Source organism: Podarcis muralis, chromosome 4, assembly GCF_964188315.1.
Source record: "Podarcis muralis chromosome 4, rPodMur119.hap1.1, whole genome shotgun sequence".
Lineage (NCBI taxonomy): Eukaryota > Metazoa > Chordata > Lepidosauria > Squamata > Lacertidae > Podarcis > Podarcis muralis.
In genome coordinates this window covers 58,437,904-58,462,632 of record NC_135658.1, presented here as the reverse complement: position 1 = coordinate 58,462,632, position 24,729 = coordinate 58,437,904, and the positions used below count along the sequence as shown (strand labels likewise).

The window sequence follows — 24,729 nt, the reverse complement described above, 5'->3', positions numbered from 1 at the left end:
GCTATAACATCCACATATAACAATGTTGCTCATTTAGCAACTACTATGAAGTGATACAATCAAAATGTATACTGTTATACAAAAAAAACCGCACCGCAAATATAAATTCTGTGTATGTAAGTTGCACAGGCAGCATTTGAAGGACGCATAACAAGCAAAAATGTAGAAACAATTCCTTCTAAAACATCCAAAATTGAGACGAACTCAGTGACAACATCACAGTGATGCTGCTGACAGTACAAAGTTCCCTGTCTAACACTGTTGCAGAATTTGAAACTATTATTAACTGATACAGTTAAAATATAAACCGGTATACATAAATACAAGTGTAAATGTTGCAAACATAGCTACATAGGTAGCATTATTGAGGGAGTGGGTGGGCTCAGTGACATACTATTGTCCTCATACTCTTGGGCTCTTAACACTTTTCCATGGTTAACTTGCTCTGAAATGATATTGTTGGCATCTACAGTTGTTCCAGCTCTATGGTTCTTTGGTTCTATGATTATGTATTTAACAACTGTCAATATATTATGTGAACTCAGACATTCATTTTACACCTGTCTCCTGATTGCACAGAGGGTGTATTCTTGCTTTGCTTCACCACAGTCACTTTGCCAATTCTGAATGAGCATTTGAACCCATAAAAGGGGGGGGGGGATACAGTGCTGCATTTTATGATAGGTGGAATAAAGCTGATTCTGTCAGTTCTCATCAAGTTGCTTATCTATTTGTGGCATTTACTAGCAGTTTGAGCTTGGCCTTACTTCTCACTATGCAAAAGAACTTTGAACATACTTAAAAGTAAATCATCACATCATAATAAATTTTGCAAAGAAAGTGTTGCAAGCGATGGCCTTCAAAAGATAAGGAGATCATGCTTTAAAGAAAGATAGGTGGGCCTCTGAAAAGCTGATCCGATTCAAAGGACTGATATTCTGACAGCCAACAGATATCAGGAAGAGGCTCTGAATTTCAGGGTCGTGGGTTCGAGCCCCATTTTGGGCGAAAGATTCCTGCATTGCAGGGGGTTGGACTAGATGACCCTCATGGTCCCTTCCAACCCTATGATCCTATGATAATAAGAATAGTTGGTGTGGGCGCTCCTCAACCTGCCTACCTGCCTACCAATTATATACCATTGATATATAATTTTATGGAGTAATACCACAAAATTATATATCAGCGGAAAGATAATTCAATAAAGAATGTAATGCAACAAGGTTTGTTCAATTATCTGTATTCTATCAAAAGATATAGCCAAATAACCAGAAATAGGAGTGTTAAGAGAACCAAGCATCTTGTTTTGGCTATGATGACTCTTAACACCACTTTTTTCTCTTCTTTTTAGTAATACCATAAAATTATATTTCAATGGAAAGATAATACAGTGGTGCCTTGGGTTACATACGCTTCAGGTTACATACGCTTCAGGTTACAGACTCCGCCAACCCAGAAATAGTACCTCGGGTTAAGAAGAAGAAGAAGAAGAAGAAGAGTTTGGATTTGATATCCCGCCTTTCACTCCATTTAAGGAGTCTCAAAGCGGCTAACATTCTCCTTTCCCTTCCTCCCCCACAACAAACACTCTGTGAGGTGAGTGGGGCTGAGAGACTTCAGAGAAGTGTGACTGGCCCAAGGTCACCCAGCAGCTGCATGTGGAGGAGCAGGGAATCGAACCCGGTTCCCCAGATTACGAGACTACCGCTCTTAACCACTACACCACACTGGCTCTCAGTGAACTTTGCTTCAGGATGAGAACAGAAATCATGCTCTGGCGGCGCGGCGGCAGCAGCAGGCCCCCATTAGCTAAAGTAGTGCTTCAGGTTAAGAACAGTTTCAGGTTAAGAACGGACCTCTGGAACGAATTAAGTACTTAACCCGAGGTGCCACTGTATAATGAAGAATGCAATGCAATAACTTTTATGAAGGATTATTTATTACAACATCAACAAGGAGGGCATTTGTCAGTGTGTTATTAATAATAATAATAATAAATAAAATGGTGTTATGAGCCATCAGACCTCAGAAATCCACTTTCTCCAAAAGCTTTCCACAATTTTGGCCACTAGCGTACATGAGTGGGGAGAGGCTGGGCTGATCTCGCCAGTTTGGGGACTTCGCCCTCTTCCTTTCCCGAGAAGGGCCTGAGAGACCCGCTGTCTGGCCAAGAAAAGCAGCGCCCCGCCCCCTCTCCCGCCCCTCCCCTTGGGCACCAACCTTCTGCCCTGATTGGCGGCGCCGGCGAGGGGGCGGGGCGGCATAGAGGGAGACCCAGCTGGGAAGTTCCCAGGGCTGCCGCGGTGGCCGCTTTGCCCGAGTGGAGAAGCCCGGCGCGGGCGCGGCGCTGACAGGACGAGAGGCGCGCGAGGAGGCTGGCGGCGCCCGGAGCTGCGAAGGGCACAGAAGCAGCAGCAGCAGCCATGAGCGTCGACTGCGACGTGGTGGTGGTCGGCGCGGGCATCTCAGGTGGGTGAGCTTCCCCGCTCTTTGCCCGCCCGGGTGACCCTTGTGAGGAAACCGGCCTGGCGGTGCTGCGGGAGGCGAGGGCGGGGAAAGGGTCGCGCCCTCTGTCACGGGAGACCGGCTGGGCGCCTTGGGTACGATGGTGGCCCCGCCGGGAAAGGCGTCCGGGGTGAGGCGAGCTCGGGGAAAGGTCGTCGGCCGAGCTCGTGAGAGGAACTTGGTGGCGGAGGCTCCGGAGGCGCCTGGCCCCCGGCGGACAGGGACGCTGGCCCCGCCCCCTGCGAAGTCTGCCCAGGGCCACCCGAGGCTCGGCGTTGGCTGCCTGTCGCGGACGGAGCCGGCTTCTCCTCGGGGTCAGAAGGCTGGTCACGCCGCGCCCCCCTCCCTTGGGGCTCGGGGTCCGGAGGAGCCACAGGGGGTTTGTCAGGCAGTTTGGCGACTGCCAGGACGGGGCTCCGCGAGATGGAAGTTCTTGCGAGCCGAGAGAGTTACAAGGGGGTTTCGTTTTCGCATTGTTTCGTCGGTTTGTTTCTTGTCCCGCCGCGATCGGTTTTGCTCTGGTCTGCCCATCCCCGCCCAGCGCGCTTTGCACCCAGACGGATCATATCAGCAGTGAGAGGAAGGGTTTCGCCAAAGCGGAGAGGACAGGACCTGAGCAGGTGCTAGGCTTGTTCCGAATAGAATTCCTCGCAAGAAAAGGGAAAAGTTGACAGCTATGGTGCTAGGGAAGACTTTCTTACTATGAGATTCTGTGATCCATTGTGTGTATGTGTTTAAAAGCCTTCACTGAGGGATAACGAAAGCAATACATTGAGTCGCCCCTTTAAAACACACACACAAATTACCAAAACTGTTGACTTGCAGCATTGCTCCCAGGAAAGCTGCTGGCACCTGTTGAGTTCCTCTTCTGTTTCTTTTCCTACCTGAGGCAGACACCTGCATTCTGATATGGAATACGTATATCTCAGCCAAAGGGGTTGGCATTTTTTTGGCCAATCCTACATGTGCCTACTCTCAGAAGTACGTCCCACTCAGTTTGGCAGTACAGTTATAGTTGATTGGCAGGTCTTGTGCAGCACACACACACACACACACACACACACAAGACTAGACTCCGTGCATTAAGGAAACTGACAGGAAAATGCACTGGAAAGTGTGAGGTAGCACTTGTTTTGACACAGCCATTGAACAAATCAGAATCAATGCTCTTTAAATAGCTGGTATCATCTAATTCCCATGCAAACAAGTCTGGATGGATGCTCAGTTAACAGGTTGCTTGAAAGCACAGTGCTTACCCCTGCTGCACAGTATGTGCTCCCCAGCTACTGTCTGTTACATTAAAATTAATTCCCTTGGACACTTCAAACACAGGGCGTCTTTTTTTGACAATAACTTGTGTGCTAGAAATATAACACTGGAAGAACTATAACCCACTTACTTGCCTTATAACAAAGAGACATGCTCCCTGCAGGCGCTAACAGTTCTGTCCTGTTTAACAAGTCTGCACTTGCAGAAATATAATCCAGCTCTTGTATTATATTTTCAAGGATGTTCAAAAATGAATGTTGTCCCAAAGTGAACGCCCATGCCATTCAAACCCTATGTGGTGTTTTATGTTTTTATTGTTTATTTGAGCAGACTGTTCAGCACCCTGAGCACTTTTACAGAATGGCAGCATGGGCGTTTTCAAAGCAAATAATATACATATACATATACATAGGAGGAGGAACCTTTGCTACAGCCTGGAATTGTAAAATTAAGATGACAAAACACATCTATAGGAAAGTAGTATATAAACAGAATAAGGAAGGCCATGAGTCTGTGTACAAATACCAGGAAGTACGCCCTACTGAATTTCAGTACAACTTACTTCAGAGTTTGCATGCACAATTAGGCTACACTCTTGCACACACTTGCCTCAGAAGTAAGTACCTCTTGAATTTTGAAGGGAAGGGCTGCTTTTGAAGAAGTCCTCCTAGCATAGGGGTGCAAAGCTTCCTTTATTTAGCTATTTCACTGTCAGACTTTTATTTATTCTTCATTTTTTTCTTCCAGTGCTTCAGGTTAGAAAAGAAAGGATGTGTTAGCTAAGGGAGCAAACACACATAGTGCCAGCCTTGTTCCTGTTTTTCAGTAGCAGTTGGCTGTATCATATTGCTTTCTTGGATGCTTGCCACAGCGAGAGCATGTGGAAAACCTTTGATTGACCTCTCTCCAAGCCTCTATCTCAGGAAGCTACCAAAAATCAGACAGAGCCCTTCAGACTGAGAGCAGCATTATTATTATTCTAAATTAAAGGACAGAGGTCTCTTATTAAATAACAGTGGGAGTGGTGCTTATTTGTAGCTAGAACATGGCTGCTGAATTTGTTTTCAGGGCCCAGATCTCATGTGGAGTAAGAATAAAGATGGTGCCTCTAAGCACCCTAAGAAGGTACAGAGTGCTTTCCACATAGTCCCAATGAATAGCTACAGCCAGCCCCAAAACAACAGGTTTTAAGGCTGTAGGGTTTACAGAGCATAACTTTGAACAATCTGGAGTCGCATTCCACTTCATCTGAGATATTAAGCATGCAAATCTCACGGATGGTAATAGGCAACCACACTTAAATGAACATAAAAGGGGGCCTGTTAGATCAGGCCAGTGGCCCATCTAAGTCCATTATCCTGTTCTCAAATTGGCCAGCCAGATGCCCATGGGAAGCCCACAAGTAGGACCTGAGTGCAGCAGTACCCTCCCCAGCTGTTATTCCCAGCAACTTGTATTTAGAGGCAGTGGAGGTACATAGCCATTGTGGCTAGTAGCTTTATCCTCCATGAATCGGTCTAATCCTCTTCTAAAGAGAGTGCAGTGGTGCCTTGGGTTAAGTACAGTGGTATCTCGGGTTAAGTACTTAATTCGTTCCGGGGGTCCGTTCTTAACCTGAAACTGTTCTTAACCTGAAGCACCACTTTAGCTAATGGGGCCTCCTACTGCCGCCACGCTGCCAGAGCACAATTTCCATTCTCATCCTGAAGCAAAGTTCTTAACCCGAGGTACTGTTTCTGGGTTAGCGGAGTCTGTAACCTGAAGCGTATGTAACCTGAGGTACCACTGTATAAGCGCTTGGCTTATTGATTATTGACTTCCTCCCCCACATGGTGCTTGCCATTCCCGCGCCCCCCACCCAATCTAGTCAAGTGAAGTTCCACACCTACATCAGCAATGTCACACCCACTCGTCTGGATAGAATAAGGCAGGATGTGCAAACAAAAAGTACAATATCACACCCTGTTGATGTTGGTATCTTACAGCAGCAGAGCAATGCTTTATTAGAATTAGAAGTCACCTGTTTTGGTCCAAGTTCCATGTTATAATGGGAGATCTGTTGTTGTTTTGTTAAATGCAGTTGGGGGAGCAGGGAATGCTAATTTGATCAGGAAGTGGTGCCGGGGATGGTGGCATTTAACCCTTTTCCAATTTAAATATTGCTCCATGCTGGGGGTGGGGGGGATGGGGGAGAAATATAAGTCCCTTATTTTCATCTCTGAATTTTTAATCAAGACAGAGCAAATGCCATGTGTATGTGATATAGACTGGAAGAACAGTTCAGGGGCAAGGGTTAAATACCTCAAGCCCTTTCTGTTTATCCCCAATCAGATTAGTACCTCCGCTCTTCCATGGCTGACTTTTTTTTTATTAAAAAAAAAAAAGCTTGGGAATCAGCTAATCATGGATCTTTCAGCCTAGCCTGTAGTTTGGCCTTGGGATAAGAATTCAGCCTTCTTTGTCATTTATGTCCCATAATTTCATTATTACTCTATGCTGTATTTTTATGGCAGCAATTATAAGTTCAGTGAACTGATGAAGGTCTTGAGACACACAGTACAAAAGATGGCCCCAGCCGTGAAGACTTGCAATCTTACATCTCAGTCCCTAAGCATATTTCACATGACCCTCCCCATGAACTTGGAGATGAGTATTTCAAATCACTTTTGAACATTCATCCATCAGAAGGGAGTTCCAGATTTGTCAGGGGCCAGAACTAAAAAAGTTTTGTCTTAATTGTTCTTTCCACTACATGGGGTGCAGAGCAATCTTGCCCACTCCCTCCAGCATCCCCATACATATCGCGTTAAGAGAACCAGCTGAGGTGCTTAATTAATAATAGTAAAAAACCCCTTCTCTCCAAGCATTACATATTTCCGAGAGTTCTTATCTGCCTGCTGTACATTTTATTCATGTATTTTGTGTGCTAGCTTGTGTTGGTGCAAGGGAAAATAAATGCATATAGAAAGGAGAATTCCCTGGATGCCAAGATCCAAGTTTGGGGCAAGTACCCTTGGGTGAGAGAACCCAAAAAAGTTTAAAAATCACAAAATGTGTAAAACCTATGCATGCTAATTAGGGTTGTTTTTTTTAAAAAAACAACAGCAACACAAGGAATCCCCATAAAAATATACAAATAAAACCAAAAAATTACCAGGGATAAGCACCATGAAATAGGTGCTGCCTATTTATTTATTAAAATACATACATTTATATTGTGCTTTTTGAAAATGAAGTGTTTTGGCCACTCATATCCCTATTACTGGTAACCCTTACAGCTTAGTTGGCTATTGTTAGTAACTCTATATTACAGATGGGGGAGGTGAACTAAGAGTGAAGATGTGTGGCTTCCTAAGACCAATTCATGACTGAGGTGAAATCTGAACTAGGTACTTCTGACCTCATAACATTGGCCACTAACCACGGATCTTAATAAAATGCATTAACTGGGAACTTGTATTGATCTCTGATGGGATATTGGATGATAGTATTCCTATCATTCGTGTATCCCAACTTGAGTTGAGTGGTGGTATTGATTATTTCCACAGTACAAATAAAATGGAGGTGAATACTGGGAAATGTTTTCCTAGTTCTGATCCAGCAGCATCAGCTTGAGTCAATGTTATATAGCAGATCAAAGTACAGAGGAAGTTAATATAGGCCACTTCCCCGAGTAATATCGGTGAAGAAGGAACTGAATGCATTTGTGGGCTGCTTTAATCATGGTCAGGATTCTGTGATCTTGTATTTGTTCTAGGGGTTATAATGGAAGTATGTAAGCAACATCAAAAAGAACCCTGCAGTCAGGTATATCTCTGAGTAAATTTAAGACATAGGAAACTCTAAGCTATGTTCATAATTAGCATCATCTCATTTAGTACAGAGGACTCTGAGTATAGTAGTAAGTGGTTTGTTGCTTGGAACATCAAAAACATGTTGCCAAGATAAGTGGATTCTCAAATTTGCTGGTAGCAGTGGGAAATGAAAGTGCTTCCTACCATATTTATCTATCAAACATGGCCAAGTAGTTGAGAAGAAAAAAACTGAATCCTATTCCATTTCATAGAATTGCTCATCCAGCTAAATCATAATTTTAACTAGTTTTCAAATATATGAAAAACAGAAAATATAGGTGTGCTTTGTGAATTCTGCAATGACAGCAGCTAATATCATATATGCTTTGCCGACAGGAAAAATACTCTTGGGTAGAAAATACAGACTATAGTTCCAAACACATGCTCTAAGCTTGGGAGCAAGCATAGCCATGTCCTTCCTTGATACATGGGAGGGCGGTGGAAGGACAGAAAGAGAGAGAGAGAGAGAGAGAGAGAGAGAGAGAGAGAGAGAGAGGAAGGAAGGAAGGAAGGAAGGGGAAGAAGCTTCATTTTCTTCCTCATGGAGGTAAGGGAAAGTGACCTAGTTTAGGAACAGAACACACCCCTTATACACTAGCTAGCTCTCATGCATTGTTATGTTTGACTGCAATTTCCCACAATATCAAAGTCATCTTGATAGAATACCAACAACTTTACTTACTATGCAATTACTTCTGTGTGGTAAACATCCTGCCTATGGTCTTTGGGCTGTCCACAGTGTCTGTACATCCTCATGACTGGTTTATCACTGGGAATTATAATCCTAAAAAGAAAGGGGTTTTGACTATTGGTAGCCACCTAAAGATGCATTGGAAAAACAAGTCTAGGCCATGCATTTCAGTAAGCTGCTCTAACAAAATACCATTAAAACACAACTGCATATTGGAAAAGGGAAGAATGGGCAGGAAAGTTTATCCCTGGGGGGATTTTCAAAGTATTATCTGGCCCACATTGGCAGCTCCACATTTTACTTGGCACAGAGATTCCTGTTTGACTAATGAGAGCTGAAGTTAAGATGGGCCATTGCCAGATTTCATTTCTCAGTTGTGTGTAGGAATAATTAGATTCCCCATTGAGGAAGCAGCGAAAGTAAATCATGGCAAAAGTGCATCATTATGGTGGAGCTCTAATGTAATAAAGATACATCAATAATTAGCCTTATTTACCACTAACTGATGTGGACAGTGAATAAGAAAGGAGAAATGTTGGGAAATAAACGCACAAATAAAATGCAAAGACAAGACCATAAAGGGATTTTCTGTGTTTACTGTTCAGCGTTAACTAGCAAGGTGACTGCTCTAATGGGCCAATAACTTTATTTTTAATGCACCACTATAACCATAATCTCATGGAGGATGCTTGTGTTATCATTCTAGCATAAAGCTCATATTCATGACTTATTTCTTTAGCTGTTCATTACTTTAGCAGTTAAAAAAAAATCTTGCTTAATTAGTAAAGAACTGCACAGGAAAATCATATAAACCACCTTCCTCCATTCTTAGAAGTAGCCATTGATTTTATTTATTTAACAAAATTTATATGCTGCTTGATTGCAGGGAGGCGGAGGCGGCTCAGTGAGTGGAAGGGAGCATGTGCACGCAGTGGCTCCAACAGCCCAGACACATGGAGGGGCCAGGCGCCCTACCCCTCCTTCCCTCTCCACAGGCCCAGGGTCAGGGCATGCTCAGGCATCCCTAAGCTGATCCTTCTCCTCGTGGAGAAGGAGGCACTGCTGGCACCCCAGCCCCTAAGGCCTGACCAGGTGCAGCTTGCCTCCCTACGGCTCTGAGTCTCCTCCCACCTGCACAGTGGGAGCCCCAGCAGCCAACACAGTCCTTGGTGGGTTAATCCTCTCCCCTCAAAGCTGGTGGAGAGGAGTTTCAATGTATATTATACACTCCTTTGGGTTAGTGTCCCCTGCACATCATATATGGATAAGTGTTTTGACTTCCTTCTTGTCGACTTACACCTTGCTACATCTCTACAGGCTTTGACATAAATAAATACATTTAGAACAATTTCTAGCTGAGAGATTCCTGCACATATTAAATAGTTATTGTGAGGAGTATTGCAACAACAGCCCAAGTTTCACATGTTTGGATCTGTTGAGTTGGTTCCGGTAGGGAACCTTGCAAATGGAATGCAGTTAACTAACAGTTTATGCATGTTTTTTAAAAGTAATGCTAAGATAAAGCCCTCAGTCTACAGCTTGTTTACACAAGAGAAGTCAATTTAATGTGAATGGGGTTGCTACAGACCATATTCTGATCTGCAGCCAAATGGATAGTTTCTACTTAGCACTCACAGTTCTTCACACACTTAGGATTTGTTGTGATGAGAACAAGCAGCTCTTGTAGAATTTTGCTGATGTTTTATTTTGACTTTTAGCTAAATTTGGGGGCAGCTGGGAAGAACTGGCTTGTAATCTTTAGCCTGACATTGGTTTATTTCCCTTTTTATCATACTGGATCGTAGCACAAATTGTATATATCGCTGTGCATCTGTGTTTGGATGCAATGAGATTGAGGGCTTTTTCTAAAAGTAGGTCAGTTCTGGTGCTGAATGTGGCAGTTGCAGTTTAGTGTCTTTGAATCCACTGTAGAATCAAACTGGGATGCAGCCCCCCCCTTTTTTTGCAGCACCTCCAAGCTTGAGTTGAGTTGCTATGGAAACGCCTGGGCAAACTGTTCAAGTGGCTATGACTTATTTACCCTGACCAAATAATAAGCAGACTCTACTTTGCTAGGAGCTTGCGAATAAGTCAAATTTGTGATAGTAATGTTTTGTTGTGACTTTTGGGTGGAAAGGCTTAATTTCATCAGAAAATGCCAAGGTCTATAATAAATTGTAATGGCATGAAGGTTTTTGAAACTAGGACTATGTTTGGAAGACATGAGGGATACAGCTGAGTACTGTTCACCACTGCTGGTGAAGGAAGGAAGGAAGGAAGGAAGGAAGGAAGGAAGGGAAAGAAATCCCGCAGTTCCTCCTGAAGTTACCCAGGGTGGCAAACACACAATTAAAGCATCTAAAATTCCAACACAGTTGCAGACTGAGAGCTATCTGTGCTAAAAAGTCATGTTGAAAGAAGAAGGGGTTGTATTCAGTGCAGTGCTTGCCTTCCCTCCCCCTCTTGGTAGTCTACTCTACAGCAATGTGCAGCATTGGGAAGCCAGAAGAGCAATGCAACCCCAGCTGCACAGCCCCACTGGCCACTACTGGGAGGGGTAAAGGTAAAATCCACCTCTCTCTGTAGCCAGACTCTACATGGTTGTGAGCTGTCATGTAGTCAGCTCAGAGGATATAGTCACCTGCTGTGTCCAGCTGCATTGGAATACATGGAACTCTGCAAAAGAGAAACACTGTGGCAGGCAAATGAATTTGGAAACAGAAAAACAGCTGGCAGGGAAAGGATAAAGCCCCACCCACCTCTCTTCCTGTTCATCCACTCCTGAAACTGCTTTTTGATTTTAAAGAAACGTTACATGCACCTGTTTCTCACGTGCAGCTTGTTCCCCTCCCCATCATACTTGGAGTCTTTGTTCTCCATGGAAAAGGCAAAGTAGTGTCTTACTACTTGGAGTCTCCAAGAACTAGTGAGATTCTGGAACAGAGAAAAATAAATGGCATAAGGATAAAATTCCAAAATTGCTTGCTTGGTTTTCCTGTTTAGAACTCTGGGTTGTTGTAAGACTGCACTGTGTCACATGAGCCTGGGGTCCTTTCCAGGCTTGTGACGCTAAGCCTTGAGACTAGACATATGGGGCTCCAAAGGGCTTTTCCTTCCTGCCTCTGTACTAGCTGATAGTACAGAGAGCCAATTGCTGGATTACATATAAGACTGGCAGTACGCCTATTTCCTTCCTCAGACTGTTGGGAGCGCTGAGATGTTTTGTGTACTTCCTCCTCACTCATAGTATATTCCTAGCCAATATATAGCTAGTTAACACTTTGCATATCCAGCCATTTTTTGTATTTAAGAAGGTTTTTGTATTTTGAGGGGTTCTTTGTGCTACTTAGCTCCATCCTCATGCAGCTATACATTTAAAAAAGGGGGGGGGGTGTGGAATTAAACCCAATTTGAGGGTATCCATTTGCACATTGCCCAAAGGGAGAATAAAAGGGGGGGAATAGGGCAGAAATTTGCATTAAATGTGCATTTGCCAATTTTTATGTGTAGGTACAAATTTAGAAATAATTGTTAGAATTTAAATTTAACTGCAGGCAAAACAATTTATTTCACTTTGAGATTACCCCAAAAGAGTTCATTTAATTTGTTTCACACCTCCCGATCAAATGAAGTGTTCAATAATTTTGCCCTGCATCATTAGGTCAACCATCTTCGGTTCATGGCCCACAACTGCAGTGTGTGTGTGTTACAAGGTGGCCAGGGGATGGTGGTCTTTTTGGGTTTTTTTCTTCCTTAATCTAAACCCCAAAAGGCAAGCTGGGAGCCCAGCAACAGGTGTTCCCAAACCACAAATGACCTGGGAATTGGAAAATAACCCTGCAGGATTACGTACCCTCCTGGTATATAGCCTTTTCTTTTTCCACATTTTCTGGAAATGAAATTGAGGGTACATCATTCTGCCAGGTTGATTCCCACTTTTCAGGGACATCCTGCAGCACAATACAGATTGCTTCCCTTTAGGCATCTTGCAACACAATCCTAGAATTGCTCTGTAACAAACACCATTGACTTCAGTGGGACATAACTATGACTGCAGTCTTATATACACTTACTTAGGACTAAGTTTAAGTAAATTCAATGGGACTTACTTCTGAGCAGACGTGTGTGTCTATATCTATCTATCTATCTATCTATCTATCTATCTATCTAGTCTAAGTGGTTTGAATAAAAACATTAACATTCAACAGTTCAAAAAATTCCTAAAAACCAGATTAAAACGATATACCAACTGAATGCTACTGTATATCACAAATCAAACTGAGTAGTGTATAAAATGGAAAATAAAAATTAAAAATTAACCGAGTCCAGGAAAGTTTGGGTAAACATAAAAGATTCTAAGATGTGTTTAAAGGTCATTACTGTCTCCACCTCACAGAGTTGTTCTGTTTGCACTTATTCAATAAACTTCCCCTCCCCTCCTACTCCCCCCTCCCTCAATGCACCCCACTCCCCAAATCTCTACTGGGGTTTCCCTGACCCTCTGGAGAAGATGCAGGGGACTTGAGAGGACAGAGAGGAGAAGAGGTCCTAGCATGAAAGGAGCAACTTTGTTGGAGTCAACCCAGTACTTTTTAATAGTAGAGGAAATAAAATAAAATACTGTTTTGTCTTTGTTTTAGGTCTGTCGGCAGCTAAGTTGTTGTCTGAATCTGGAGTTAATGTTGTGGTTTTAGAGGCTCGTGACAGAGTTGGAGGACGGACTTTCACAGTTAGGGTAAGAAACAAGTAGCCAATAACCATATTTTATGTAAATGTAGCTTATGACATTCTTGAAAGAGGGTGCCAATTCTGCAAAAGGTTCTGCTTAATCACAAAGTTGTGTAGAACACATAACTGTGGTTCTAAGTTTGCATGTGTGAATTAGGCCTAATTCTGAGGTGGAGCTTTGTTTGCTGCTATGAAACGTAAGCACTTCCTGGCTCTTCCAGTGTGGAACATCTAGTAGGTTCTGTTATTCCTGCATTTTTCCTCTTTTGACAGAACAAGCAAGTAAACTACGTAGATGTTGGTGGAGCCTACGTGGGACCTACCCAGAACCGAATTCTGCGACTGGCTAAAGAACTTGGCATAGAAACATACAAAGTAAATGTAAAGGAGAGAGTTATCCTGCATACAAATGTAAGAATTACATTTTCTACATCTCCTTTTGGCAGCAGTGTGCACAGGAAAACATTTGATGCATTGTAATATGAAGGACATAGATCTCTTTTCTGTTCGTTTATTGACAGCTGAGTGGAAATGTTTCTTATGCATTCTTTTTCTAATACAGTGGTACCTTGGGTTAAGAACTTAATTCGTTCTGGAGGTTCGTTCTTAACCTGAAACTGTTCTTAACCTGAGGTACTACTTTAGCTAATGGTGCCTCCTGCCGCCGCACAATTTCTGTTCTCATCCTGAAGCAAAGTTCTTAAGTCGAGGTACTATTTCTGGGTTAGCGGAGTCTGTAACCTAAAGCATCTGTAACCTGAAGCATCTGTAACTCGAGGTACCACTGTAATAAATTCCCTACTGCATATGGATGATCCATGAAGCACTGCTGAGTGAAGGCAATTGATCAGGACTTAACAAATTCAGGAACCTGAAGATTTGCAGAACAAATTTTTTATTGCCCTCCAACAAAAAAAAAATCCCCAAACTCCAAAGCACTCATAAGAACATAAGAACTTGCTGTGTCCTGCCAGTGGCCCATCTAGTCCAGTATCCTGTTCTCACAGTAGCCAACCAGATAGCAATGGGAAGCCTGCAAGTAGGATCTAAGTGCAAGAGCACTTTCCCCTCTTGTGCCTTCCAACAACAAGCATTCAGAAACAGAATGCCTTCAACCATGGAGGCAGAGCATAACCATCCTGACTAGCAGCCACTGGTAGCCTTTACCTCTATAAAACCTCCATGCATTTGTTTAATCCAGGCATAGGCAAACTCAGCCCTCTAGATGTTTTGGGACTACAACTCCCATCATTCCCTGACCACTGGCCCTGTTAGCCAGGGATGATGGGAGTTGTAGTCCCAAAACATCTGAAAGGCCGAATTTGCCTATGCCTGGTTTAATCCTCTTTTAAAGCCATCTAAGTTGTTGCAGGGATGCGGGTGGCGCTGTGGGTAAAAGCCTCAGCGCCTAGGACTTGCCGATCGAAAGGTCGGTGGTTCGAATCCCCGTGGCGGGGTGCGCTCCCGTCGTTCGGTCCCAGCACCTGCCAACCTAGCAGTTCGAAAGCACCTTCGGGTGCAAGTAGATAAATAGGGACCGCTTACCAGCGGGAAAGTAAACGGCGTTCCGTGTGCTGCGCTGGCTCGCCAGATGCAGCTTGTCACGCTGGCCACGTGACCCGGAAGTGTCTGCGGACAGCGCTGGCTCCCAGCCTATAGAGTGAGATGAGCGCACAACCCTAGAGTCTGTCAAGACTGGCCCGTATGGGCAGGGGTACCTTTACCTTTACCTTTTTAAGTTGTTCACCATTACTGCCTCCTGCTGTAGCAAATTACATAGATCAACTTTGCTCTGTGTAAAGAAATATTTCCTTTTGTCTGTTCTGAATCCTCCAGCACCCAGCTTCTTTGGACAACCACAGACTTTAGTGCTATGAGTTCTCGTGTTTCCAACAAAACAAAAATGTCCCATCTTGGTTTCAGAAATTAAAAAGAATGCTTATCAGTGGAGATGCTTTCTGTGGAGGAACTGTCTCCTCATTCCATAAAATAACACAATCTTTTTTAAAAAATTAATAATGAATAATTAAATCACAATTACTAATAGCAGCAGAAATCCTGGTTCTCGCTCCTCCAAACATCCACTGAAATAAAAGGGTTGTAACTAGTCACCTAAAACTAGGAGGGGTTGGGGTTGGGAGAAAGAGTGTGTCAGTTTAATTCTTGTTTCCTTATATACACATTGTATTATTGCAAATCAATAACTGGATACAGAAGAACCGAACAAAACCCTATGTAATTTGCTACAGCAGGAGGCAGTAATGGTGAACAACTTAAAAAGGTAAAGGTAAAGGTACCCCTGCCCGTACGGGCCAGTCTTGACAGACTCTAGGGTTGTGCGCTCATCTCCTGTGAGGACAGTACAGAGCTAAATAGAGCAATAGTCAGACTCTGTATAAGGCAGCTCCCTATGTACCTTATCAGATCCATCCTCCTGGGACCAGCGCTGTAGTGACCCTGCTGTCAGGAGGGTGACTTTGTGGCTCTGCCTCACCACAGTGGTTTTTATGCCATCCAGGGAAACACGGGACATGAAATTAATAGGCAAAGCCCTACTTTGTGCATGCTAGCCTGCTTCTCTACTGAAGTTTAGCAATTGGTAGGATGGGTGGGGCAGGTCTCTGTAGTATAAGAAAGCAACTCTATTTGCTTAGGAGATGAAGTTTTCAATTTTGGGTTTCTGTCCTAAAGACCAAACTGAGCACAGTTTGCAAAGGCAGAACTGTGAGAACAGCTGAAGGAAGAGAAGAAGAAGAAACTCTGTAGGAGATTTTGTTTCTGCAATACCTAGAGGTCAGAATACTCATTCCATTGCAATCATTAACCTTTATTTCTGAGGCAGTTGGACAATGAACTTGAGCTTTGTTTATTGCATTTATTATGTGTTCTTTGATTTCAGTTTGTTGGGGTGGATAAATGGGGTTGTTAGCTGATGCTTTTTGAATATTTGAAACGTCCTGCTAACCTGTGCAGATGAATTATATAGAGCACACTTTTAAATGTTGCTTTTTAGAGCCGTTTCAAGAGCAGTTTCAATCTGATGAGCTACATGGCATGAATGTAAAAGGGTTTACTCAAGCATGAATGCAAATCAGGAAGAAGCTTTATCTTGCCATAGCCTCAATCCAGCTTTTCCAATGTATTTTGCTGACATTCTGGACACACACGCCCATATCACAACTTGGGGACACAAAATTAAATCAATTGGTAGTAGATTCAGCAGCAAAAAATTATGCTCTTCTCACAAGACATGAGAGCATTCATGCAGTCAGCAAAAGGAAATGGCAGACCTTAACCCTTTCATGCCCTTGTGGTTCTGATCCCTGTAGTCCTAAAGTAAGAAGAGCGGCATTCACTTAAGAATATTCATGAAATCACATAAATGACATATGATGCAGCAATATTTGCATCCAGTTAAATATTTATTGATTAATCTGTATGTAGTGTAAAGGGTTTGTTTTGGGATCGGTCTGGCTTATATTTGAATATTATATTATATTCTCACTAAAGGGAATACATTTCCTTTGATTTTGACTGTGGTATAACAACATGTAGAAAGTTTAATTCCACACACCCACACCCTGGAAATGGACATTACATTTTGGGATCTTCTCTATCTGAAAGCTACCTTAACTAGCTTTGCTTATTGGCTGATGTCTTCAGAAAAATCCATCTTTTTCTATACTTTGTGTTTATGGATTCATTTCCAATTTTGTTTGTGGATTGTAACTGATATGGCTGCTATGGAGACCTCAGATCCATGCCGGGAAACAAATCCATTGTTCCATATATTTATTTGTTTCAGGGAAAGTCCTATCCATTCTGTGGTGCATTTCCTCCAGTGTGGAATCCTATCGTATATCTTGATTTTAACAATTTTTGGAGGACAATGGATGAACTGGGAAAAGAGGTATGCTAGAAACAATGAAGGGATACTATGTATCAATATCTGCAATATTTCTAAAAGCTCATGTGGAAAATCATTAGGGCTACATGAAGATGGCATTCAGTAAGAATCCATCAAGAATCAAAGAGAGTTCTTTATACTGTATAGTCATTGTGTAGACATTGAAATCTTCAATTGTGAAATGTATTGGCCAAATGAGTTGGTGTCATCTGGCATGATTAACAACCAAGTGCGTTTTACTTCAGGAAAATAAATTGTGCCAGAGGCACAGACCTGCCTTTCCGGCACTATCCTAATAATGAAATACAGATAGTGGAAATCTCTTGTGTGTTCAGCTATACTGGCTCTGTTGGATGCGACCCAGCCTAGCTTCACTCTATTTTGCCCAGAAGCAGAGTTAGTGGTATATATTTTGTCCAAGCCAATTTTTCTTCTTTCCTTCCACCTGATAGTTTTTTGCAACAGCAGCAAAGAAGGGCAAAATAAAACAGACGTAGTGTTGGGGTGGGCAGAGCCCAGTGCCTTGAGAGGGATACAAATTGCCCCCTCCTCAGACATCAGGTGGATCATCTGATGGGCAGAGATGGGGCAATGAAGGTCTCTGCCCAGTTGATCTGCATGGATCAGCTGAGAAAAGGAGACTTTGCACCTGGACATCTGCCTTTAAGTGGTGTCTCTCTCTGTGTGTATGTACAAGATGCATGTGCAGCCCCTGGAGGGTTGGTTATGGTTGAATGGGACCCTCAGGCTGAAAAGGATTAGCCCCCACTGGGTACCTGGGTATAAGTCCTATTGCTGCTATCTGAGTAGACATGTATAGGACTGCACTTGAAATCTTAGTGAGTATTAAATGTACGTATAGTTAACTTCGACAGCATTGGAAAATATCTACTAATAGCTGTCCTATCTCCAGCTGTTCTGACTGATTAAAACAATGTTCTACTGGTTCTGAATAGAAGAATTCACCTATTTAATTTTATTCCACATGGAGTGTTCTGCATCTATGAAGCATGAAACACATGTGTGTACATATATATGCGCGCATGCATACACACACACACAGAGAGAGAGAGAGAGAGAGAGAGAGAGAGAATTGCATTAGCATGCATTTGGGGCTGTGGAGTGAAACTATTGCCTGAATGCCCTTTCGGTGCATGGATGGAAGTTCAGTTTTGACTGTGATGTATGTAGTAAGGAGAGTGACTTATTTCCCCACCTCCCACTCCTGGTCTTCAGATTCCGGCTGATGCTCCCTGGGATGCACCACATGCTGCAGAATGGGACAAAATGACAATGAAAGAATTCATTGACAAACACTGCTGGACCAAGTAGGTGATTTGATTCATTTTGAAAGTTTACCTTAATGTGATACTTGCTTCTTTGCTTGCTGCGTGCCATATTCAGGCTACATACATCAAAGCCTTATTCATGTTGCCTCTCTCCTCTAGTCATAGAATAACCAATCACACATATGCAGTGTTGCTAGAGAAATACATTTGGGAGCAGAAAGTAAAAAAATGTAGAATATACTTAAAGTGCGGAACATGCTTGACAGATTGACCTTAAGCATCCATCCTGATTTGCTTGTGCAAAGCTTATGCACAGGTTAGACAATACCTACCCTTTGCTGAGCATTCATTCTGATTTATTTGGTGGGTAATTATACAACAATGAGTAGTCATTCTGATTTGTTTTCAGGGTGTTCTCACTTCTTCCCGGTAAACATTGATCCACCTCACACGTTTCAGTGTTTTCTCTATCACTTCCATAAAATCTGGTTTTTTTTAAAGTGCATTCATTGCATCAATGAATAATAAACATGAATACTGGAAGATGTATAGAAAACACGTTCCTGATTCTGAAGGTGAAAGGAGGGGCTTTGGGATATGGTATTATAGTACCCATTACCATTCCCTACAGTTTAATAGGTAGTTCCACTTGTTTCCTCACATCTCAATGTATGCAGGCATTGAGAGACAGGAATAGGGAGAACTGTGGTGGACTTCAAGGGAAGACTCCTCACATTGAGGGGTATCTGCACTGTGTGTGGTGGGGCAAAGCCACCCTCCTGCCATTGACGTCATTGCTGCTTATCTTGGCAGGGCCATGGTGAGGTTGGGACTACGTGGTTGCACTGGCAGAGCTGCTGGATCACCCCAGCCCAACCCTGTCCAGACAAGGAGCCATGACGCCCCAGCCATGCCATGCCTCACCACACACACCAGTACTGAGGGTTCAAAAGAGATGCTGAAAGACTTTTCAACTACATAAATGATGAGCTTAATGAGGCTCCCTTGGAGGGCAGAGCAAACATCACCACTAAATATGAAATACAGTTTTCCCCAAAGCAAATATTAATCATTGACTGCAACCATTGAATAAATAAGGCTATAGTATGTTGAATCCATAGAATTTGTACATTCATGTTGCTTTTGTAGACTAACAGCCTAGTTGGGAGCTACCTCAGATCATCAGCTGGTCAGTTCTGGTCTAGACCAATATTAATATGCTATCTGCAGTTTTAAGGTCTTTGCAATTAACAGAGAATTTGGACAATTTATTTTTAGTGGAAGTGATAACATCTAGGAACGTAATAAAGGCAATAAATTCTGAACAAATCAATAGCACTACAAAATTAATGAACAAAGGAGGAGCTGTCACTCATTCAAATGATCTTTCCTCATCAGATTAAGAAACACTTCACTTTCTTCTATTATTATTTATTAGATTTCTTACCTATCCTTCACCATAAGGTCCCAGGGCAGGTTATAATGGCAGAAACAATAGAGTTTAAAACAAAAGAAAGCCAACAATCAATAATAATATTTTTAAATCCTTACATTAATTTACAATTTTCAGGTAGGCCAAAATAATACTATTCAGTTATCAAAGCCCTGGATAAATAAGTGCATTTTCATGTGTGATAAATGCCAAATAATGATGCTGCTGGAGGCACACCTCTGTTTGGTTGGAATTCCACAGTTTATGGGCTACTCTTATCTCACATTGCCACCCCTCAAGCTTCTGGTAGTGACAGAACTACCAAGAAGGCCAATTAAATAGAATCTTTGTTTGGTTTCCTAATAATAATATATAAAAAAATTGTAGAGAAAAGTACTGTTGATAATAGCAAATTAATATCAATAGCTCTCAATCTTTGTTGTCTCTACCTCTTCATTGTATAAAGAACCACTAGGGATTTTGCTGCACTCTTTGTTGATATCAACGTCACTTCGGAGTCACACATGGTCTCTGCTCTCTGGTTCCTGTGGTATGTGAAGCTGTGTGGAGGAACAACCAGGATATTTTCTGTAACCAATGGAGGGCAGGTATGTGAAATCATATATGGATTCTTCCTTGTGAGAAGAATGTGCTGTTGCATCTTCTCTAACTGATGGAGAAAGAGCATTTGGCAAGAATTCAATGTGCTGGAATAAACAAACAGAAGATCATGCTATTTTGGACATTTAGACTTGTGTTGAAATTAGATTAATATTATTTCCTCTCCCACATTCACACACCCCATACTATGGAGGCTTTACTGTGCTATTGTGATAATGATCCAGTTTAGTTTCTATGGTTACTAGCCAGTTACTGTGTTCTTAAGAATTCTGTATCTCATCACCACCACCTCCTGCCCAGAGTCTCTAGTTTAATAAACATGCACCCAAAGTACAGTACTACTTATTGCCTGACATACGGTAATCACAAGGGTCTTTGGGAAGGTCCCTCAATTAGAGCAGAATTTATAAAATAGTTTTTATTATTTCTGAGAACATGAAAGTAATAAAGAGACACTATTTCAAGGAAAACTTTGTCAGGAACACTTCTGTCCCCAGTGAACGCAATATTTCATAAATTGGAAACTTTATGCTTTCCCTGTGCTCATATCAATTGTGAATTCTCCTGACCTAGAAATGATAGCAGAAGACTGTCTATGATCACCTCTTTCATAATTATACTAAATGTATTAGAGATACCATATCCCATAGAAGAAAACTAATATGCTTTTGTCCAGATATGGTTCTGGTTCAGGGCTGATGCCAGTAGTCAGCCAGGTCAAGCACATGTTGAAGATGTTTGCTGATTTTGATTACTTGGGAAATCCAGATTTCAATGTCTTTTTCTCTCAAGCTTAACTAAAGATGGACTACACCATTAAAAAAAAAAAATAACAACATTGTTATCTTATTTCTCTGATGGTGCTGGTGTTCCCAGGAGAGGAAGTTTGTCGGGGGTTCTGGACAGATAACAGAGAAGATAATGGCACTACTCAAAGGCACTGTGAAACTGGAGAGGCCTGTAATCCACATTGATCACTCAGGTGATAGTGTCATTGTGGAGACACTGAACCATGAGACATATAAGGTAATCCAATAAGAATAAAACATAGTATGCATTTAATAGGGGGCATGTCCGCTATAGCTTTTAAGCCAATGTAATCAGCCCCACCCTTGTGTGTTACTCTGCTTCTCTCAGTACTGAGGAAATCTTTGAAATCTATTTTATTGATCTATTTATGAGAGCTTCATCAGCCTCTGACATTTTCCTGTCCTCGCTGTCACTTGCTTCCTTCCTTTTATATTTATGTCACTGGACTGCCACTACAGTGCTCACTGCTTTTATCCTGTACAAATGTAAATGTCAGAATGATTGAAGTACTGAGCGAACATCTCTCAAAAGTGTGTAACATTTCCTCGTACAAATCTGGATGAAAAGCTTATGCCACAATAAATGTTACTCTTTCAACATTTAACAAAGCAGCGTTAGCCTTTAACTGCCATGGTTGCTCTTCTGGGATATGCGTCTTATGTTTTCCTGTTTACATTTTACAGAGCAAGTACGTGATTAGTGCCATCCCACCAGCCTTAACCACAAAGATCCATTTCAAGCCAGAACTACCAACAAAAAGAAACCAGTTAATCCAGCGTATTCCCATGGGCTTTGTTATCAAATGCATGATGTACTACAAAGAAGCCTTTTGGAAGAAGTCGGGTATGTGTGCATCAGTCTGGCACAATTAAGAATTGATTCATTTATATCCCACTTTCTGCTTACAAAAACAGAGTGGACTTTGGCCTTTCAATTTTGAGTAGCACACTGTGCAAGGTCAAAATCTTGTGCCCCCCCCACCTCTCACTTTCCGTTCTGCTCAATTCACATCATAGTTGCGGCGTTCCCTAGGCTATCCATCTAATGTAGCAGAACCAGTTAAAGGTAAAGGGACGACTCTGGGGTTGCGGCAGTCATCTCGCTTTACTGGCCGAGGGAGCCGGCAGCTTCCGGGTCATGTGGCCAGCATGACTAAGCTGCTTCTGGCAAACCAGAGCAGCTCATGAAAATGCCATTTACTTTCCCGTTGGAGTGGTACCTATTTATCTACTTGCACTTGACATGCTTTCGAACTGCTAGGTGGGCAGGAGCTGGGTCCAAGCAACAGGAGCTCACCCCGTCATGGGGATTCGAATCACCCACCTTCCGATCGGCAAGCCCTAGGCTCAGTGGTTTAGACCACAGCACCACCCAGTTATGCTGCCCTAAATCTGCCTCTGGTTGAGCTCAAGAAAGCTAACAACATTCAAAGTAAAACTGTAATAAGGGTGGAATTATCAAGCATCTAAGTTTCGTCTGTTGGGTACACAAGTTATGTAATCCTGTCAGTATGTACAATCACTAGTGTTGATGCACTTTCCTTCTCTAACTCATATTAATCACAACATAGATATGCAGTGTATTATCTCAGTAACTGTGTTTAATAGAATTATCATTGTATATGACAAGGGGAGACAGGGAGGCATATCAAAGAGTTTTTGAATATTGCAATGAGCAAAAATGTTTATTGTAAAGAATTTAAGATTAGAAAGTGCATTCCTTGGAAGTTTGAACAGGAAGATTTGTGCAGCACAAGAGTGCAACAGCTAACAAGATATTTAATGTTAGAATAAATGTACATTTGTTCCTGGAAATAGTATTCCACACTGAGTATTTCTGGTGGCCATTCTATTTTTCCTTTCAGATTTTTGTGGTTGTGCAATGATTTTGGATGAAGAGGCTCCAATTTCAATCACCTTAGATGATACTAAACCTGATGACTCTGTACCTGCTATTATGGGGTAATGAAGCCTGCATTTATATATTAGATGCAAAAAATATTGACAGAAAGACTTGTGCAAGACCAACTGGTGTGAAGTTATGGAATTTATGCTAGGTAACATTAGAGAACCCTATAGAGAAATGTATTTATGCCTTGCTGTTAGTTCCATCATGCATGTCCTGAGCTCTGTCCTTTATTTCACACACCATGCAAACATTATCTTTTAGCTCTTGTTGCTGTGCCCACAAATCTCCACATACCACAAGGGAATCTACATCCCATTGCAGGAATCCAGTATTGAAGTTACCAATTTCTGAAGTATAAGACTAGTTGCATGTAGCTCTTGCATATTGCTGTTCTTTTTTTTTACATTTTGGTGGCATGTATTTTTTTTCCAGTTGGTACCTTTATGTATGCAATATTGACATGTACTTTCCTCCCTGTTTAGCTTTATCCTTACAAGAAAGGCATTTAGACTAGCAGATCTTAGCAAAGAGGAGAGGTAAGAATAAGCAACTCCTAAACATATCTCTGATTTGTATTCCCTAACAATAATTAATTCTTTATTATTGTATAGTGGTGCATTTTTAAGATGCAGAAGTCAGATTTTCAAGATACATACAATCAAACCTAACTTCATGGTTGTTATGAGATAGCACCTTGGACAAGGTCACCTAACAAGCTGAGCAGCAACTAAATAGCATGCTCCGACTCTCTGGAAGAGGCGAAAGTCTGCCATCTTTGTGTATGAACTTCAGTTTAGTACAAAAAAATGTAGTCTTTTGAGTAAATACACTCACTGGAAGATTTGAGTTGTTCAGTGGTTTTGATAGTTGTTTGAAATCTTATTTTGCTATCCTATTAGTTTCAAAAACCTAGTGATTATGGATTTGGGTGCTTTCACATTTTATCTATTCCTTTTCCTTCTTCATGTAGGAAGAAAAAAATCTGTGAACTCTATGCAAAAGTCTTTGGATCAGAAGAAGCTTTACATGTAAGGAAGAAGAGCCTCTAAAATTGGTGGAGTATTAATTATTACAACTTATGGTTTAGCTATATGAACATTTGAGGTCTGTGTTCATTTGTTTCTTAGGTGAAAAGGTAATAGATGACAACTATTTTATCCCTTGGGCAGGGGTACCTTTACTTTTACCTTTTATTTTATCCCTTGCCATCTGAATGAAATCCTTAAATGTAAATATCAGGTGATATCCAGTCATATTCAGAGCAGACCCCTCAGAATCAATAAGGGGAAAATGCATAATTGCATGCCACAAATTAGGAGATACAGGTGTGTTAAGTAAATTAGCACAATCTTTACGGGTTAGGGTATGAAATAGGGTATGTGATAACAATCTTTTTGAAAATGAATGAGGATCCTTTTATATTATATTAGCATGCAAGACAAAATAAGGTGCTGGAAAACTCCCCTTTTTGTAAAAGCATTCTTTTCTTTTTATTTGGAAATATATATTTTACAGCATGTAATTGATTAATGTAGTGTTCTTTTGTTTATTTTTCCTTGTAAAGCAAAATACAAATCTAACTTGAAAGCAGTGCTTCTGTTATAGGGAAATGTAATTTATCTAATATGACAGCAATCTTGTTAAGGGTTTGGATTAATGTGAATGGTTTTGATTAATGTTAATGGGCCTAGGTAAAGGTAAAGGTACCCCTGCCC

The 24,729-nt window shown here is 41.8% G+C and overlaps 1 protein-coding gene across 1 annotated transcript in view; it reads left to right on the top strand.

Annotated features, from left to right (window-relative positions):
- Positions 1-2,296: 2,296 nt before the first annotated feature.
- LOC114596153 (amine oxidase [flavin-containing] A-like) overlaps positions 2,297-24,729 on the top strand; it is a 29,603-nt gene continuing 7,170 nt past the window's right edge. Inside the window, exons 1-11 of the mRNA XM_077927377.1 lie at positions 2,297-2,469; positions 12,960-13,054; positions 13,321-13,458; positions 16,853-16,957; positions 18,191-18,282; positions 20,142-20,283; positions 21,173-21,322; positions 21,790-21,949; positions 22,971-23,067; positions 23,497-23,550; positions 23,985-24,042. Coding sequence (XP_077783503.1) covers positions 2,424-2,469; positions 12,960-13,054; positions 13,321-13,458; positions 16,853-16,957; positions 18,191-18,282; positions 20,142-20,283; positions 21,173-21,322; positions 21,790-21,949; positions 22,971-23,067; positions 23,497-23,550; positions 23,985-24,042 — 1,137 coding nt within the window. The 5' untranslated portion in view covers positions 2,297-2,423. The remainder of the gene's footprint in view (positions 2,470-12,959; positions 13,055-13,320; positions 13,459-16,852; positions 16,958-18,190; positions 18,283-20,141; positions 20,284-21,172; positions 21,323-21,789; positions 21,950-22,970; positions 23,068-23,496; positions 23,551-23,984; positions 24,043-24,729) is intronic.